The sequence below is a fragment of the Zootoca vivipara genome, chromosome 15 (assembly GCF_965207765.1).
Source record: "Zootoca vivipara chromosome 15, rZooViv2.hap1.1, whole genome shotgun sequence".
Lineage (NCBI taxonomy): Eukaryota > Metazoa > Chordata > Lepidosauria > Squamata > Lacertidae > Zootoca > Zootoca vivipara.
Genome location: NC_142598.1, coordinates 8,536,367 through 8,555,132, shown reverse-complemented (window position 1 = coordinate 8,555,132; position 18,766 = coordinate 8,536,367). Strand labels below are relative to the sequence as shown.

The 18,766-nt window shown below is 44.5% G+C and overlaps 1 protein-coding gene and 1 long non-coding RNA gene across 2 annotated transcripts in view; both read left to right on the top strand.

Annotated features, from left to right (window-relative positions):
• The window catches only part of C3 (complement C3), a 73,593-nt gene extending 59,297 nt beyond the window's left edge, over positions 1-14,296 (top strand). The window contains exons 32-40 of the mRNA XM_060269008.2: positions 417-471; positions 1,466-1,553; positions 2,172-2,261; positions 3,215-3,320; positions 5,164-5,253; positions 6,929-7,015; positions 9,461-9,544; positions 11,711-11,846; positions 13,998-14,296. Of these exons, the coding sequence (XP_060124991.2) occupies positions 417-471; positions 1,466-1,553; positions 2,172-2,261; positions 3,215-3,320; positions 5,164-5,253; positions 6,929-7,015; positions 9,461-9,544; positions 11,711-11,846; positions 13,998-14,139 (878 nt within the window). The 3' untranslated portion in view covers positions 14,140-14,296. The remainder of the gene's footprint in view (positions 1-416; positions 472-1,465; positions 1,554-2,171; positions 2,262-3,214; positions 3,321-5,163; positions 5,254-6,928; positions 7,016-9,460; positions 9,545-11,710; positions 11,847-13,997) is intronic.
• Positions 14,297-15,204: 908 nt separating this feature from the next.
• On the top strand, positions 15,205-18,450 carry LOC148683361 (uncharacterized). The gene is made up of 2 exons (XR_015947227.1): positions 15,205-17,237; positions 17,849-18,450. It is a non-coding gene; the product is annotated as an uncharacterized LOC148683361 (long non-coding RNA).
• Positions 18,451-18,766: the final 316 nt, after the last annotated feature.

The window sequence follows — 18,766 nt, the reverse complement described above, 5'->3', positions numbered from 1 at the left end:
GGTCTGATGTTAAAATGAGTAGGGATATGAGGGTAAAGGAAGCTGCATGGACCCGCTCCTTCCCCTCCCCTCATTGCCCCATTTCTTTTCCCCTGACCCTGTCCAGTTGTGATACTGGAAGCAAGCTTTAGACCAGAGAAGTTGATGGACTCCAAGTCTCATCAGCCACAGGCAGGTTGGCAAGTGGTCAGGGATGAAGGCTTGTGGTCCAACAACATCTGGAGAGCCACACATCCCCAGTAATGGCCATGACATTCTTTGGGAAGAATGGATAGTGGATAGACCAGCAATGGCAAGTATGGATCTTAGTTGGACAATCAAGCTTGTTACTCTTTTTTGAAACAATTCTAAGAGTCACACAGCAAAGAATTTCCACAAAGTGACCGATTCCTTGTGCTTTTTCCTCCAATTACAAGTTAAAGGGCATGAAAAGGGAGCCAAGGGAGCAGTCAAGATCAACATCTGTGCCAGGTGAGCATTTGGGGCTTTCAAGATAGACGTGGGTCACCATCACTGAACATTCAAAGCAATGACTGAGAGAAGCAGAAATTGTTGCTTAACAACCAAAGGCTTCTCTGGTTTCAGGAGTTTGAGATATTTGGAGTTTGATTTGTAGGGTGGTTGACTGCACCATACCCTCTGGGCGTATCTGCAGTTATCTATCCTCCATGCTTTCCAGGCATGGTTTGAACTTTATAGCTTCGTATCCAAGTGCTCTTTCTTTCCCCTCTGGAGATTTCCCCGCGAAAACCCACTTTTACCACTGAATTGGAGCAAAACCACAAAGCTCCGGGGAGGGAGCACTTGGGCACGGGGCTTTGAAGCCTTGGCCTGTGCCTGGAAAGTGTGTGGCAAAAGGAAAGCATGGATAAGCCCTCAGCCTGCAAAAGGAACACAAGCGAAATGAATGATTCCAATTTTGAACACCAGAGAGTCTATTGAAATAGTTAAACAATCAAGATTTTAAGCCACAGTAGATTGCTCAGTTGTCGTTTTGCAGTTTGTATTGCACACCTACGTAACCACTGTGCATCAAGCAAGCTGTCCAAATTTTTTAAAAGAAAAAAAGAGCACAAACATGAAATGTTCAATGACTTTTGCCCCAAATAACAGAAAGAACACCTCCTCCCATGCCAGCCTGCCTGTTTGTTAAGATCTGCAGAGAAAGCCTGCTTGGTGGAGTGAGGTTCACATACAGTGGCCCACAGAATGGCCTTGTGAGGCACACCTTGCCTTTACATTATTTTCATTTAGTTGGGAGGGAGAGGCACACCTTTTTGTCCAGATGAAGTTGGCAGCAATGCTATATTTTCACTTCTGCTGCTGCCTGTTCAGTGATTGCAATCAACTTTAGCATGCTGGTTGACATATTGTTTTAAATTGTTATTGTTAATTCTGATGTTAATGCTATTGTTAATGGCAATGAAATCCATTCTGAAATCATTTTCCCTGTCCCTCATTCTAGGTATCTTGGAAAGGCTGATGCTGCAATGTCAATCATTGATGTCTCCATGCTTACTGGCTTTGCACCTGACACTGAAGATCTTAAGAGGGTAGGTGAGCTTTCCTTGGCGCTGGAGATGACTGCTTAAGTTGTTCTTTGAGAATATGAGAATATTGCACTAGAAAATTCACTGCGGTCAGCAAAAAAACTTGGAATTGGATCCACAGGGAGAATGGGTTAGGGTTTATCATAAATGTGCCAGCAGTTCTCCTGCAGCAGCTTACTGGGTTGGATGCAACAGAGGATCATAGAATCATAGAGTTGGAAGGGACCCAAGGGTCATCTAGTCCAGCCCCCTGCAATGCAGAAATTTCAGGTAGAGCATCCATGACAGATGGCCATCCAACATCTGCTTAAAAACCCCCAAGGAAGGAGAGTCCACCACCACTTGTGGGAGTCTGTTCCATTCCATGCAGGAATTTCAACATTTCTCCTGCCTTGGGAAAAATGACTGAGGGTTCTGTGAAATTTCCCTAACAAATTTCTTTAACCGTATGAAAATTCATCCTACCTCTCTTGAAATCCCTCAGATACATATATTGAGCCTGGCACATCCAAATTTCCTTTAGATGAAAATGCAGGGGCAGCTCTACCCTGAGGGGTTGCCTGTTGGGTCACCTGCAACTCCTGGTGCCAATGATGTCAATTGTTCTCTTTCTGTGTTCAGCTTTCCGAAGGAGTCGACAGATACATCTCCAAGTTTGACATCAATGACGCCATGTCTGAAAGAGGGAACCTCATCATCTATCTGGACAAGGTAAAGACTTGTGGGAGAGGTTCTGGGAATAACTGGCATAACTTAAAGTAACCATAGCTAGACTAGCACTGGTGTGCATCTGTGAGTTAGAGGGTGGGTTATGTGTATACAGGTGAAACTTGGAAAATTAGAATATTGTCAAAAACTGCATTTATTTCAGTAATGCAACTTAAAAGATAGATGCATGACATGCAAAGCAAGATATGTCAGGCCTTCATTTGTTGTAATTGTAATTATTTGTCATTAGGCAGGTTAATTATAAATGGAATGTAATTAATGAAATGCAATAGTGATGTTTATTTTTGTTTATTTTTGTATTATTATAACTATTTGTTTTATCACTGTGGAATTTCCAAAAGAAAGCATTTGTAAAAATTAAATAATAATAATAATAATAATAATAATAATAATAATAATAAGTTGCATTACTGAAATAAATGCACTTTTCGACGATATTCTAATTTTCTGAGTTTCACCTGTACATTTTACAGGTTTTTTCTTGAGCTGGCACGAGAAGCATTTTATCTTCATGGGCATACACACTAGTCCCCACATAATTTGAGAAGGTGTTATCATTCTGTATTTTGAATTATGAGGTAAATTATTTGCTTCAGGGTGCCTAATAAGCTTCGTGGTTCAGGCAAGCCTTAAACACAGACATTCCCAGCCCAATGTCAAGACCATTGTGTATCTTTTAAGAATAGCTTAGAACTTAGAATTTCACTATGTGGCTTTTCCTATCTTAGAGCTGTGTAGTGCAGGGGGAAGCTACAGTTGGTGGTTTTTTTTTTTTTACACATAACTCTTAAAATTATAGGAGCACTCTCAGGTTCAGTTTAGGTATACAGTCTTAGGGTTTAGGAATCATGAACGTATGGAGCTTCTATGGATTATCTTCTCTGGTGGAAGACTGGCACCCAAAGACTCGTTCTTTTTTTCTCTTCCCATCCTAGGTTTCTCATAAAGAGGATGAATGTTTGCAATTTAAAGCTTACAAGTATTTTGAAGCTGGTCTCATTCAGCCTGGATCTGTCAAGGTGTACAGCTATTATAATCTAGGTACTGTAATGGCAACCTCAGCATAAGTTGAAAGGTGCCCTTGGTTGTGTATCTTAGGGACTGATCCCTACAGCTTTGTGTAAAACTAGGACTTCGGGCTCTGGTGAACTTGGACAGAAAATACAAGCTGGATTCTCTTAACATTACATACAACTCTCCCCGTGGACCCTGCCAAATAGGTGTATTTACCAAATAGGATGCACATAACTTTTCTGAAAGTCTTTTTGGCCCCATTTTATGAATCCAGAAGTGAGCAATAAAAACATCAAAAGGTCATAGCTGTCAACATCCGGATTGGAAAATAAGGGATCAGCAGCCTCACCTAGCGGGGCGGCACCGGAAATTGGTTCTGCGCATGCCCGGGCATGCGCAGAGGCGATTTCCGGCAGCACTCGGCAAGTGAGCAAGCAGCCAGCCACTAAGCGAGCTGTTTTACTGGGCAGCTGCTGGGCGCTCGCTCGCGAGGAGGGGGGGGCGCCAAGTGGAGCCTCCCTGGCTAGCAGGGAGGGAGAGGAGCTGTTTCTTTTGAAATCCAGGAAATTTATGGGATATCTAACAATCCGGGATAGCAGCGGAAAACGGATTGAAATAAGGGAGTTTCCCGCAAAAAAGGGAGGGTTGACAGCTATGCAAAAGGTAATGAGAAGAGAGCAGAGAACTTTACCTCGAAAACATAAATTGTGCGGTGGCAGCAGGAGGCCCCATTAGCTAAAGTGGTACCTCAGGTTAAGAATGGTTTCAGGTTAAGAAGGGACCTCCGGAATGAATTAAGTACGTAACCAGAGGTACCACTGTATACTGTATTTTTCCGTGTATAAGACTAGGTTTTTTCCCTAATAAATTATGTCAAAAATTAGGGGGCGTCTTATACAGAGATAATGCTGGGGGCATTTTCTTAAGTCTGAATCCCCCAAAATAGGGGGCGTCTTATACGTGGGGCATCTTATGGACTGAAAAATACGGTAATTTCCTTCCAGGGGCAGTGAACAAAACCAGGGTGGCGTGGCTCCTGGTTTCCTCTGCTCTAGCACTAACCCACCCAGGGTGTGTGTGCTCATAGGAAAGATAGAATACTATAGAAACGTGGGTAATCCTAAGTAGCTTTGCTGCAGCATGCAAGAGTGGATTTTTGGGTGCCTTCTTGGGCAGGATGGGCCAGTCCCAAGGTATTTTGCCATGCCAGAGAGCTGACCTGCTTGACGGGATACCTGCTCTCTCTTTAAGGTCTCTTGCGGTGTTATAGGGCCAGGGAGGGTGAGCTGGCTATGGACAGGGTGCTAAGCCCTTTTATCTGAGCACTGGTGGCTCCACCAAACTCAGATCAACATCTGCTGTAAATATTTGCCCACAGTCTCCCCTGTAAGGCAATTGTAAGAAAGAACAATAAGCCACATTTTCCATGTGACTTCTGAATTATATCTGCGGTTCCCTAGCCATGCTTAAGCACAGGAAATCAGAGGCCCTTCATGTCAGCACTGTTTTTACTGAGGAGCCTGACAATTTGTGCATAGGTCAATTTGTGCAGTAAAATACACTTCCAGCCTCAGACCATTACTTAAGAGTACAGAACTTGAAGGGGATACTGGGGTAATACTCTCTCCTTTCCAAGTGACCATTTAAAGAAGCCCTCTTGATGGGTTTCCCTGCATTAAGTCAGGGTGATGTGTCACTAATATTCCGCTTGGGAGAAATGGGTCATCCACTTCTGCTCTGTGCATTTCCTAAGCCTTTCCTTTTAGAATCAACCCCCCCCCCAAAAAAACCCCCAACAACAGGGAATTGGTGAGCCGCACAGGCGTGTCAGTGGGGAAGTAAGGACCTCTCTTTTCATTCCTCCTTTCAGATGAGCAATGTACCAAGTTCTACCATCCCTCCAAAGGGAGTGGCCTCCTCGATAAGATATGCCATGGCGATGTTTGTCGGTGTGCAGAAGGTAAGAGATGCTGATTCCAGTCACCCAAACACAGCTTTGGGGATGCGGGGAAGGTTGGTCAGCATGGAAACAAAGGTCCTGTACACATTTGTGGTTTCTGAATTATAGGAATTAATCTAGGGTGTATCCATGATCGAAGGTGGCATAGCGAGGGATGGGGTTGCTATTAAAAGAACCAGGTCTTTACAAGGTTTGGCAAAATCACTAATGGTGGGTTTCGACTTGGTTTGAGCTCTAGCACTTTATATTATCTGATAAAAAATAGCAAATTTTTCAGCTCGAGGGAGTACCAAATATATATTAGAATGTATAGTATATTTATAATACTAACAGGTAATGCACCATAAAAATAATCTAAAATACAGTCAAATGCCAAGTCTCTACATACCATCTCTTAAACTATTATAACCCTCCCAACAATTTCATTTCAGCAAGAAGGTGTCAAACTTTTGTTTGATAAATTTAAAAGAGGGATTTTTCAAAGCTGAAAATTCTTTTTAACAGGCAAAGACGCCACTAGCCTCACAGTTATATATATACATAAAATCGTAGGGCTGTCATCAGGGTGCAGTTTGAGTGGATGATAACAGGCAGCTGCTCCAACTCCAGTATGATGGCAGTCAGGCGAATGGGAATCATGGGTGGCTAGCGGCTCAGGGGAGAAGCACTTGCCGCAGCCTGTAAAATGTGACTTCAGCAAGGTTTGATGGAGGAGGGTTGGTGTTTCAGAAAACCGCTCTCAGAAACTCATGCCCACCTTTAAAAGGTAGGATGAGCTGTGAAGGACGAGGGAGATGCTTGGACGGCTGTGGAAGGAGGGGGAGCAGTTTGGGGCAAGCTACGAGAGGAGAGGTTGGGACGAGCCATGAAGTGATGTTTGGGTGAGCAGAAGTGGTTTTAGAGTGATGTGACCATTGCGGTTGCACCGTCCGCCGCACTGCAGGGGGCACCAAAACAATGCTGTAGAACGGGATACGGCAAGCAGGGGGTGCCAGATTTTAGCGGTGCACAGGGCTCCGCTGAAATTTGGGAGCCCGAAGTCTGCCACTGCTTTGAAGGGAGAGATGGATGAGGTGGGGTTTGGTTGTATTTTAATAGTGAAATACAATTAAGAAGAAGTATATTAATAGTGAAATAATTATTAAGCTCTAACTTAAAATGATTGGGGGCCTGTTACTTACATCATAGGAGCCTACACAACACAAAACACTGTATGTTACTGTATGTAGGTTTTATTTTATTTGTTTTTTATCTTATATTTTGGAAATGTACATCCAGTTCTTTTTTCCTTTAATTTTTTTTGGCCCCCCCAAGAAGTGGGGCCCTAAGCTATAGCTTGTTTAGCTTATATGTAAATCCGGCACTGATGGCACTGGAAATGGGGTTGGTGGATAGGTGAGCAGAGCCGCAATTTGCAATCAAGGAGGTCATGTCTCCTCACTAAGTTCTCTCTGCAGTGTCTTAAAATCTCCTGGGGTAGACTATGCAAAGATGATCGCATTGGTGAATAATTGTTAGGGCTGCTACTGGAGCCCAGCCTTAATTTGGAAACTTGGCACCTGTAATGATCAGTCTCTATCATATCCGTTTAATGATACTCCCAGAAACAATTGGGGACTTCTAGGGAAATCTTCCATCTCTTCATTCATTTTCTCTCTCTGCTCTTCTCCCAAAGAAACTTGCACCATTTACAACACTGCAACGAAACCTGTGGACCTGCAGCTACGAATTGCAGAAGCCTGCAAGCCAGGAGTGGATTATGGTAACTAAAGTTTACTCTGCTTAATGAGGCAATGGCTGTGCTTTGATGTTAATAGCAGCTGCATTTGCAGAACCCTGAACATTGTGGAGTGTTATGTCTAAGGAAGTGGCTGAGCTATCACTCCCATGAGTCTGTATGGCCAGTGTTCAGGAATGATGGGAGTAGTAGTTCAGCAACATCTGGAGGTCAGCCCCCTCTGCTTCAAAGTCCTCATGGGTTTCAGTTGAAGAATTAAAAGCATACCTGTTTTTTATAGAACAGTTGGGCTTTAAGAGTGCTGAAACTATGACTGCATCATGTCCTATTATTTATTTAAGATTTTGAAAGACTATAAGGAGATTCAAATCCTATACCCACTTGTAAGAGTCAGTCTTGGTGAACTCAATAGGGATGACTTCTGTGTAGGCATGTATAGAGCATGTATACACAGCAAAGGGAGAAGATTAAATTCAAGAATTTCTCCTCCAAATCTGAACCCACGTACCTGGGAGTAAAACCTACTGAACTCAGTAGGATTACTGCAGAGTAGGGAGAGTAGTCAAGAAGATGGTTTTTGCACATGCTGTAGAGGGAACAGAGGGGCAAATTACCTTCAACCTGGGAAGGTAACCCATCTCAGAGAAGGAAAACTCTGATCCTAAACCTCTGCTGCCTTGCGGGAGTAAACCCTACACAAATCCAGAGTGGAGTCCCTAAGACGGTTGGATGGTGCCTTGTAACCCTCCTTCTGGCAACTCCTGCAGCCAAGCTGGTGCCAAACATATTGCTCTACTTTCCTTTGGACCATCATCAGTGAGGCCAAGAGGGGTGTTGTTGTCTGGGCAGCCCAGGACCTCCATGCACACTGCCCAGGCTTGCACCCAGGGAAGGTCACTTTGGTGCTGCTAACACAGCGCTCTCTCAAGACAGACAGATGTGAACAAGAAAAGACAACGTAGAGCAGGCATGGCCAAACTTGGCCCTCCAGCTGTTTTGGGACTACAATTCCCATCATCCCCGGCCACTGGTCCTGTTACCAGTAAATATTTTTTTAAAAACAAACAAATACGTAAACCTGTGAAAAGCAGCACTTGAAACACCTAAACACACAAATGCACAAACCCTCCCCAGAATGTGCAACATTCATCCACAGAAGACCTTGCCACAACAGCCAGTTAGTGGCCAAAAGTGGGCTGTGTAGACAAAAGTCTTTGTCTGCTAGCAGAAGGAAAGCAGAAAGGAGGAGGCCAGGAGGAAAAGACCAGGGGTGCATATACACCATTGCCATCCCCCCCAAAAGAAAAAGCTTTTAGAAACACACACCAGAGCCCAGAGCCCCAACCAGTCATAGCAATAGCTGACGAGTTACCTGGGGCTCAGTGTCTTCTGTCGATGATTGTCTCAAAGATAAGCAATCCTGATGGTCACATCTTGTGACTGCACGTTACTGTGTTTCGTTTCTTCCTTGGGAACTATGCGGGGTGGGGTGGGGGCTGGCCATGGGAAAGTTTTGAGGGGGTTGGCTGGGAGTTAAAAACAGAAAATTGGCTGATTTGAGTTAATGAACAGAAGCAAGTTAGAAAGTGTGAATTCCGCTCTCAGCAGCTGTTAATGGGAGGATTTAAATGATGTGGACAGGAAAGGGACACAGAAATATTCCGGGGCAGTGCCCTGGTAATCGTAATTGGCCAGTCTTCATGGGTTAATGGCCTAGAACACCACTAATTACTTGAGGTTGCTGCTTTGCTGCAGCACAAAACTCATCTGTGATGGCATTCTCTGCAAACAATGTATTACAGTTTGGTGTATGTAGTGCTTCCGGTCTACCACAAAAACATGTATTCTAGAACTGGACCTGGATCATTGAGGAGGCTCTGTATTTACTGGTGCCAAAATGCAGTGTCTTTAGCATCAGTGATTATCAGATTATCCCAGTACATTTCCGAGCACAATTCAAAGTGTTGGTGCTGACCTTTAAAGCTCTAAATGGCCTTGGTCCAGTATACCTGAAGGAGCATCTCCACCCCCATCGTTCAGCCCAGACACTGAGGTCCAGCTCCGAGGGCCTTCTGGCAGTTCCCTCCCTGTGAGAAGTGAAAAGTGACATTACAGGAAACCAGGCAGAGGGCCTTCTCGGTGGTGGCACCTGCCCTGAAGACATCTGAAGATAGGGAAGTTTTTAATGTCTGATGTTTTATCGTGTTTTTAATATTCTGCTGGGAGCCACCCAGAGTAATTCGGGAAACCCAGCCAGATGAGCAGGGTATAAATATATTATTATTAGTAGTAGTAGTAGTAGTAGTAGTAGTATTAGTATTATTATTTGATTGGAGTTAAGTTTTTTTTTTAGGTGGGGAATCATACAAATTATGCAGAGTCATGCAAGTTCACTAGCAAGGTTAAGGCATATATGAGGAAAACATGCAGCCATCTTAATTAAAATCTTTCTCTGTCTTTGTTTTTAAGTGTACAAGACCAAGCTGGTTCTAATAGAAGATGAAGGCGATTATAGCAACTATGTCATGGAAGTTCTGGAAATCATTAAATCAGGTAAGAATTTGCACCCTGAAGGGAAACTGGCCGTGGATCCAAAAGTAGCAACATTTACTTCAAATAAGTATTGATTAAAAGTCTCACTTTAAGTCTCTAGGCCATTGATTTTCAGTCATTCCAACAGGCAACTCTGGGTCTCATCAGAAGCTTCCATGAAAGATGCCATGCCCAGCAATAGGAACAAAGGAAACTTCTATTAGCAAATGAGACCATTGGCCTATCTAGTTCAATATCATCTACACTGACTGGCAGCAGCTCTGCAGGGTTTCAGGTGTGGGGGGTGTCTCTCCCAGATCTACCTAGATTGGACTAGGTATCTTCTGCATTCAAAGCAAGTGCTCTACCATTGAACTCTGCCCATTTCCCCATCACTGCTAGTCTTTTCTTCCCACCAGAGGTTGTTCCAGAATGTATGTGTTCTGCATCAGGCAAATCACGAGGAAAGAGTTTTTGGTAGCTAGAAACTCTGAAAACCACGGGCCTAACTTACTAAAAACGATTATTTATATTAAATGAATACCACACTTTTTTCTGATATGAGTAATGCTCACCTTGATTCACCTAAGAGCAAATGTTGATAGAAATGTGTTTCTGTTTATGTCTCTTACTGGATGAAAGGCTGAGGGTGCAAATAGGTCCAGTCCAGAAAATAAGCCTAGCTTCGATCAGACCATTGGCATTGCCAATAACACTGGTCCTTTTTAAAAAAGATTTACTAGATTTACTCTTCTCTGCTGTTCCATAATTTTTTTAATTTTTTTTTTAAACACTTTGCTCTACAAGTGACAGATTAGAGAACAGATTAATTATCCTTTATTGTTCTGATGCTTTTGTTTTTTTCATTTGGTGAAATGACAATAAATTTTAGGAACAAAATTGGAGGTGCTTAGGTTGGGAAAAGGTACATTGCTTATGCATGTTACATTAGTTGCAAAAACACACCCCCTTTTTTCTTCCTTAAAAAATGAAAAGATATGTTGGTATGTTTACTTCTGTTCCCTTCTTTGAAGTTCTTAGCATTAAGAAAACGTGGTGAGCTATTAACTGAAATGTGTTTTATATACAACATTTACTGTAACCAACGTAACGCCACTTGTTCAATTTAAAGACTGTCATATATTTTCTTCCTGATAACATAATAAAGGATCAAGGGAGAAATTCTGTGCCTGAGAAAATAGTATAAAGCAAGCTAATATAAGTTAAGCTGAAGTAAAGTTACACCAGAACCAAATTCTGTTCAGCAGGGAAGTTGTTGAAGTTTCTCTGCCTAAGCCCAGCACAGGGAAAACAAGCCTTTAAAATAGTATTCTGCTCCAGATTGCCAGGTCACGTGGCTGAGCTGAACAGACTTGAGATCCAGCCTCTCTGCTCCCACCTTTGGCACACCTCCAGAACTTCTTGGACTTACACATGTGTCAGCTTAGTCAACTTTAGCTCAGCTGACCAAGCCCCTCTTGAACCAACAATAGCAAGTTATGCCAGCATATCTTTGGCTGAGTCAGGGTCAGGGACTTCATGCTGATTGAGATCCACTGCATGATCAGTTGCTCATTCCAGTGGATCTTGCCCCCAAAGCCAGATATGTGAGAACCTGAAGGATAGTGGCTTGCATATTGTTTCTGACTAATCATGAACCCAAAATTAAAAGGACATATGGGAGGCCCCTTAGACAAGCCACTCCCTGAGCCTTGATCCTTTGCATATGAGAATAGTACTGTTACTGACCTACCTATTAAGAGTGTCTCCACCCCCATCAATAAGCCCAGACACTGAAGTCCACCTTTGAGGGTCTTCTGGCGGTTCCCTCACAGGGAACCAGGCAGAGGTCCTTCTCGGCGCTAGCACCCTCTCTGTGGAACACACCCCGCCCCCATCAGATGTCAAGGAGATTAAGAACTACACAACTTTTAGAAGACATCTGAAGTTTTTAACTTCATTGGGAAGTTTTTAACGTTTGACGTTTTATTATGTTTTTATATTCTGCTGGAAGCCGTCCAGAGTGGCTGGAGAAACCTAGCCAGATGGGCGGGGTATAAATATTAAATAAAATTATTATTATTATTATGCAGATTTGATGCATTCATCTTTAAATGTGCATTGGATCCAATTTCTGCTCATAGACCTGATTCAAATATTTCTCCATGTTCTGTCTGGTTCCTTCAGGGAGCGATGCAAATCCACAACTCAAGCCCCGCAAGTTTATCAGCCACAAGAGATGCAAGGACTCTCTGAATCTGGCAGTGAACAAGGAATATCTGATCTGGGGTCTCAGCACTGACATGTGGCATACCAAAACTGAGTATGTATTTAATTTCATTTATTCATTATATGCATAGCCTGCTTCTCCACCATCAGGTACACAGAGTGCCTAAGAACTGAAGATTCAGTAACAGTTAAACTGCAACTTTTAAAAACAGCAATCAGCCAATGAAACAAGCAAGAAAAAAGAAGAAGAAATGGGGGGGGGGCACTTCCATAGATCACAACTTTGTGATCACAACTGACATTTTCTTGGTACTTAGATGGGATTGTTAAAGTCACCTTAACCATGCTGCTGCTAAGAACCCTTTATATATACAGTACCAGGCTTGGATTCACACCCTCATCATGGTTGCTTCCATGCCGTCTCGCTAGATATCTGGAAATACAGAAAGCTTTCACCCATGTGCTCCTGCATTACAGTGCCTATATGAAACTCAGGTGCTGTGTCTTCTCCCAGGGGCCTCAGGTCCCATATCCCTATCTCCTAGTAAGGATGTGGGTGGCGCTGTGGTCTAAACCACTGAGCCTCTTGGGCTTGCTGATCAGAAGGTCGGTGATTCGAATCCCCATGATGGAGTGAGCTCCCATTGCTCTGTCCCAACTCCTGCCAACCTAGTAGTTCAAAAGCACGCCAGTGCAAGTAGATAAATAGGTATCACTGCAGCAGGAAGGTAAGGGGAGTTTCCATGCGCTCTGGTTTTCGTCACGGAGTCCCATTGCAGCAGAAGTGGTTTAGTCATGCTGGCCACATGACCTGGAAAGCTGTCTGTGGACAAACGCCGGCTCCCTTGGCCTGAAAGCGGAGATAGGCGTTGCACCCCATAGTCGAATTCGACTGGACTTAACCATCCGGGCGTCCTTTACCTTTACCTTTTACCTTATCCCTATCTCCTACATTATTATTTACACCTTTGCTCCCGCAGAAAAAGCATGAAGTGTGAATTGCAAATAGTTGTTCCTACCTTAACATTACATACCAGTATGTTTCCGAGCACAATTCAAAGTTTTGGTGCTGACCTTTAAAGCCCTAAATGGCCTTGGTTCAGTATACCTGAAGGAGCGTCTCCACCCCCATTGTTCTGCCTGGACACTGAGGTCCAGCACCGAGAGCCTTCTGGTGATTCCCTCGTTGCGAGAAGCCAAGTTGCAGGGAACCAGGAAGAGGGCCTTCTCGGTAGTGGCGCCCGCCCTCTCAGATGTCAAAGAGAAAAACAGCTACCAGACTTTTAGAAGACATCTGAAGGCAGCCCTGTTTAGGGAGGCTTTTAATGTTGAATAGATTATTTCATTTCATTTTTCTGTTGGAAGCCGCCCAGAGTGGCTGGGGAAACCCAGCCAGATGGGTGGGGTATAAATAATAAATAATATATTATTATTATTATTATTATTATTATTATTATTATTATTATTATTATTATTATATACCAGGTAGACTTGATCGACTGTTGCAGGTTTCTCTGTAAGAACATGCACCTCTCACTTCACATATTTGCTTTGGGATGCACCAGTGTAGCACCACTGCATCTGCAAAATTCAGGTGTAAAGCTCTTTGTATTCTAAAATTTCCTCTCTCAACCTGCATCTTCTTGGAGACTGTTCCTGGGTTTCAGCCCTCTAATGGAAATGGAAATGTTTATTGGTTGGAAGCTACAGTTGCCTTAGTTGGAACAAACCTGAAATTTGGTCCCCTTGACTTACAAGGCCCATCTTGGCTATGATTCCATTAGAGGGGCCTTTTTTCCTTTTGTGTTGTACCTTTGTAAGATTGCAAGAGGTGTTAAGGCCATTGAGCATGCCTGCTGACAGGACTGGCCCATCCATGAGGCAGACTGAGGCAGCCGCTTCAGACAGCAGTGAGGAGAAGCAGCTGCGGCAGCTTCTGGGTTCCAGTGAGATCTTGTGAGAGCCCCGCAAGATCATGTCGAGAGACCCTTGCTTACTGGAGTCTCGGGAAGGTCGTGGAAGGCCTCTGGAGGCCTCCTTGTAATCTTGTGGGGCTCTTGTGAGATCTCCCTGGAAGCTGTAGCTGCATGACCCAGGTAAGTGAGTCTTCAGGGGTGGGCAGTGCCTTCCTATTTCGCCGCCTCTGCCTGCTGATCTGCGATGTCTCTAGATTCACCTGCAGCACTTGGGCCAGCCGGTTTGCCTGTGTAGCAAAGATTCAAAGCTTTCCTTTTCCCCTTTCCAGGGTCAACTACCTCATTAGCAAGGACACCTGGATCGAGAGATGGCCAAATGAGGACGAATGCCAGGATGAAGAATTCCAGGACTTGTGCAATGACTTCACTGAGTTTTCCAACTCACTGATCATTTTGGGCTGCCAGGTCTAATGGCAGAGGCATCAGCGGCAGCAAATGATTCCCATGAGATGGGTTTGAGTCAGGATTTCAAAGACACCTTCCCTCCTGAAGTTCTGCTTCCTATTCTTTTTGCTCTCCAAGTTCCTCTTCAAATTGTTTATATTGAAAATAAAGAACCGATTTCTTACTGTTGGGTCAGGTTAATTATTTTCATACAACCTCAGGTTGTTAAGGCTGTTCTTGCGGTATTTGTTTCTATAGTACCATCAGTGCGAGTGACCCTCGCAGTCTAAGAGCAGTCTAAAATTTAGCACAGGGGAGTCAGTCCATCTATCAGTCAAACGTTATTTGCTAAAACCCATAGGTAATCAAAAATGAAAACAATCAAACTGAGAGATATGTTTTAACAATACAAATATACAGGATACGTCCATAAGTGTGACATAAAGATACTGACTCCAGATGCATATCTGGCAATCAAATGGTCCAAAACAGGGCACAAAGGAAAGAATATATAGCATGGTTTCAGTATCCTTAGGCTTGGTTACAGCTTATTACTACTTAAAAGGACCAGTGAATGGTCTGGAAGCACCATTGATATTCTTGTTTGCATATTTGCGGCTTAGGGGTGAGAGGCACATATACAGTATATAGGGAGGGCATTGCAAGCTGTTGCACTAGTCCCTGATTTGTTGGAGAGGGGAAAGGAAGAGAGGCCCTCCTTTTGCAGGGGGGGGGGGACAGACTTCAATTCTCTTTTTCATATGAGATTCAATCCCATGCTGGCAAATTAGGTTGCCCAGTTAAAGCTGATATGGAGTTCTTGCACATCTAGCCTGTTTCTTGAAATATCAGACTTCTTGCAATAAGGGTTATGGAGAACTGCACTGGAAGAGTGGGAGAGCCCTTGCTTGACACAATTTCATGTAATCTCCCTGTACCACAAATCATCATATGATCAACAAACGAGGCACCTGGAAGCAGCGGCGGAGCTTCATGCTTCACCACCGGGGGCGGAGAGCAGGCACGCTGCCCCCAGGGACGTGGTACGTGTTCTGGGGGTGGGGTGGGGCGGGGCGGGCGTTTGGGGGGCGGGCATCCGCGATGGCACCCCTGGGATCACGCTGCCCGGGGCACCCCGCCGCCACTGCCCCTATCTTCCTACGCCCGTGCCTGGAAGTGACAAGTCCTATTCCTCATCATCTGGATGTTTCAAAACCTCATCCCTTTATCTTTGGACTACAGTCTGAAAAACTACAGCATCTGCCAAAGGGACCTCCAAGAGGTTCGCAGCAAACAAACAACGTTTTCTTAAAATGGAAATGCTTGATTTGGAGCTTACGGGCTTAGTCCTCTCGGCTTGCAACACCTCATCCAATTTGTAAGGAAAGGGCAAGTCATCCTCCAGAGTCCTGGCCTTCTGAAAGAGAGACAGCCACTGATCCTGAAGGCTGAGGTTTGGTGTTGTTCTCTCCTTCCCACTTTTCCACTTGAAAACTTTTGAGAGGGTTATCCAACCCCCTTCCAGATTCAATCCGTGTTCAAGCAAAACCTTAAACGCATTCAGAACTAAAAAGTACTATCAGCTGCTAAGTAAACCACAAAATTCAGGCAGATACCCACCTTTCCTCCCTACAGAGAAGGAAATTATTACGATAAGCACCAATGTTCATTTCTTCTGCAGGGAGGAAAGGGATCCTCTGTGGGATACACTGCAGAAGTTTCCAGAGCAGGCAGGAGCCACTGTGGGTTGTATCTCGGCAGTGTTCCCTACCTGTTGAAGTTGGTTCACCAAGTGTTTTCTTTTATTTCCCCTGCCAGCAAATGGTTAACAAACAGCAGCTTATGATTGGCCGGGGTTCCAGGAGGGGGAGTTGAAAAGGAGAGGGTTGGGAGAATAGGTTGAAAGAGAGGAGAGAAAGTTGGTTCTGGGTAGAAACATCCACTCTGAGGGAAATATTACAAGCTAGAGAAAGAAGTCTCTGAGCTTAGTGTGAAGGGCAGTGTGTGGTGTCCTGTAAGAGCAATTAGGCCAGGAATTAGCTGGGAGGAGGATGCTGAGCCAGGAGAAGTAGAAGCTGTCAAGACAGGGGCGTTGCTAGCCGCTTTGGCACCCGGGGCGTCAAAGCAGTGACGCCCCTCGCTGGCACGCCCCTCGCTTCCATCCAGGGAGAGCGTGCATTGGCTGAGCAAGCCCTGCAGCGCCTAGCGAGGTTTTCGCCGGGCGGCTGCCAGAACCAACTTCCTCCCTCGGCCGACACGCACTCTTCCTTCCTGCTGTTATGCGCACTCTCCCTGGACGGAGTCGAGGGGCGTCACAAGCATCGACTCGCTGGCCCGCCCCTCAACTCCACCCAGGGAGAGCGCGCAGCAGCAGGAAGGAGAGCGCGCGTCGGCCGAAGGAGCAAGCCGGTCCTAGCAGCCGCCCAATGAAAACCTCGCTAGGCACTGCAGGGGCTTGCGGTGTGCACTCTCCCTGGACAGAGGCGAGGGGCGGGCCAGCGAGGGGCGTCACACCACCCACAAGCGTGACGCCACCTTGCGTGTGTTTTGGGGTGGGGCGTGTGTTTTGGGGTGGGGTAGGCAGCATACCTGCCAAGTTGCTGTCAGAGAAATAAGGGACCGGGCCGGAAATAGCAGACCGGAAGTAGCGCTGCCGCCATTTTGGAACTGGGCGGAGCGCCAGAAGTCGCACTGCAGCCATTTTGGAACTGGGCAGAGCAGCATCAAAAGTCACTTCTGAGCATGCTCTGCCCAGTTCCAAAATGGCCGCCACGCCAGAATAAACCGGGGAAAAACAAAAATTCCATTTTTTCAGCTAGGAACAGCTGGAAAAACGGGGATTTCCCGAGGAAAACGGAAGACTTGGTGCCCCTGGGATCGCGCCGGCCTGCCCCCATTGCCCCATCTTCCTACGCCCCTGTGTCAAGAGACAGCTTAAGACTGGACATGGGGGCAACCAATACCTTGTCAACCAGTGAGGCATTGCCCATTGCTCTGATTGACCCACTTAATTTTAACTTTTGGGCAGGTAGTCCCACCCTGCGGCCCAGGCGGCCAAACTTGTGTGTTGCTGGGAATGGTGGCCAGAGGTGAGGGGCCGCAACCACTGCCCACCCAGGAAAGGGGTAAGCAGTCCTATGCAGCAGTGTCACACCCTCAGAGGGAACTGGTGAGCAGCACACCCTCCACTGTTGGCGTTAGCTCTCAAGAGGGCACAGCCGCCTCTCCCTTTTGCCAGATTCAGTTCTTTGGCCTAAGGACTTCCTGGGAAGTGCGCCTCCATAGCCGTGCTTTAGCCAAGGCTTCCACCTGTCACTGTAAAGACAAACTTATACTGGTTCTTCTGCCAGCATTTAGGCAGCAGTTGAGTAATAAATGGAGTGTATGCTTTAAAGTTTATTTGTTTTTACTTCTTTTTTTGGACAGGTCGTCCTTCTGGAATGGCTTTGAAGGTGTTTATAAACATCAACACATAAGAATAAGCTTTTTTCACTCTTCCTCTCTAAATAACAGGGGAGGGGGAAGCTGTCTGGAAGATCCCTGAGGGTGTTGGGCCCTCTTACCCACACCCACACCCTGGCTTCACGTGTAATTCCGTTCCCAAAAGCCCCCACATTGTGGCTACCAGTATGAATCAAGTCTCACCCACCAGACCTCAAGACCAGCCGAAAGAAACAGTTGATCAGCGGAGATATTTGAGCAAATACTAATTATAAAATGGAAAAGTTCCCTCCAGGAAACTGCAATCAATAGCTCTCCCCACCTTCTGGAACTTAACATGCTCTGCGCACTACCACCTAACAGTGAATGTCTATGTCCGCAGCCAGAATTTTAATTGCAACGTATTGGAAAAATGAAATGACACCTACAAAATCAGAATGGCAAGTAAAACTGTTAGAATATCTGCAAATGGCAAAAATGACAGGGAGGGTAAGAGGGTATTCAATGCAAAAAGTAAATCAAGAATGGATTATATTCAAGGAATATCTGAAAAATTACTGTGACAGCAAAAACCTGGCAGATCTTGAATGAGTCTTGCAATGTATAGATAATATATGTAAATTTAATGCTTCTATTTACCATAATTTTTCTTTTTCTTTTTTTCTTTTTCCAAAAGACTTAAGAAAATAATATAATAATATGATACTGTGTAAAATATAACAAGTGCGATTCAGGGTTGTTGTTTTTAGAACAATCAGAAGTTTATTTTAGGTCTTTTAAAAATTTAAAATTTTTATTTTTTTGCTGTATGAACGGGATACAAATTGTAATATAGTATATAGTATATTGCTGAAAATTTTGTGAAATATGTTTAATAAAGATTATATTTTTAAAAAACACAGTGAATGTTTATGTTCTTTCAGTCCTTTGGTGGCTGTAATATAATACATATCAATGTATTATATTATGTGGGATGGTAACCCACAGGTCCAAATTTATTTGCTGTGCTGACCCATCACTCTATTGCAGCATGAATTCTGAAGCTTATGGGCTTTAGTAGCTGTCCATTTCATGCATTTTTAACTGCAAGCTTGCCTACTTTGTAACTGGGACTGTCCCTGGAAAACAGGGACACTTGAAGGGTCTGCTTCTGCCCATTGATTGTTAACATCACACGTGGAGTCCCTTCAATCTTTGGAGCGTGACTATGTTC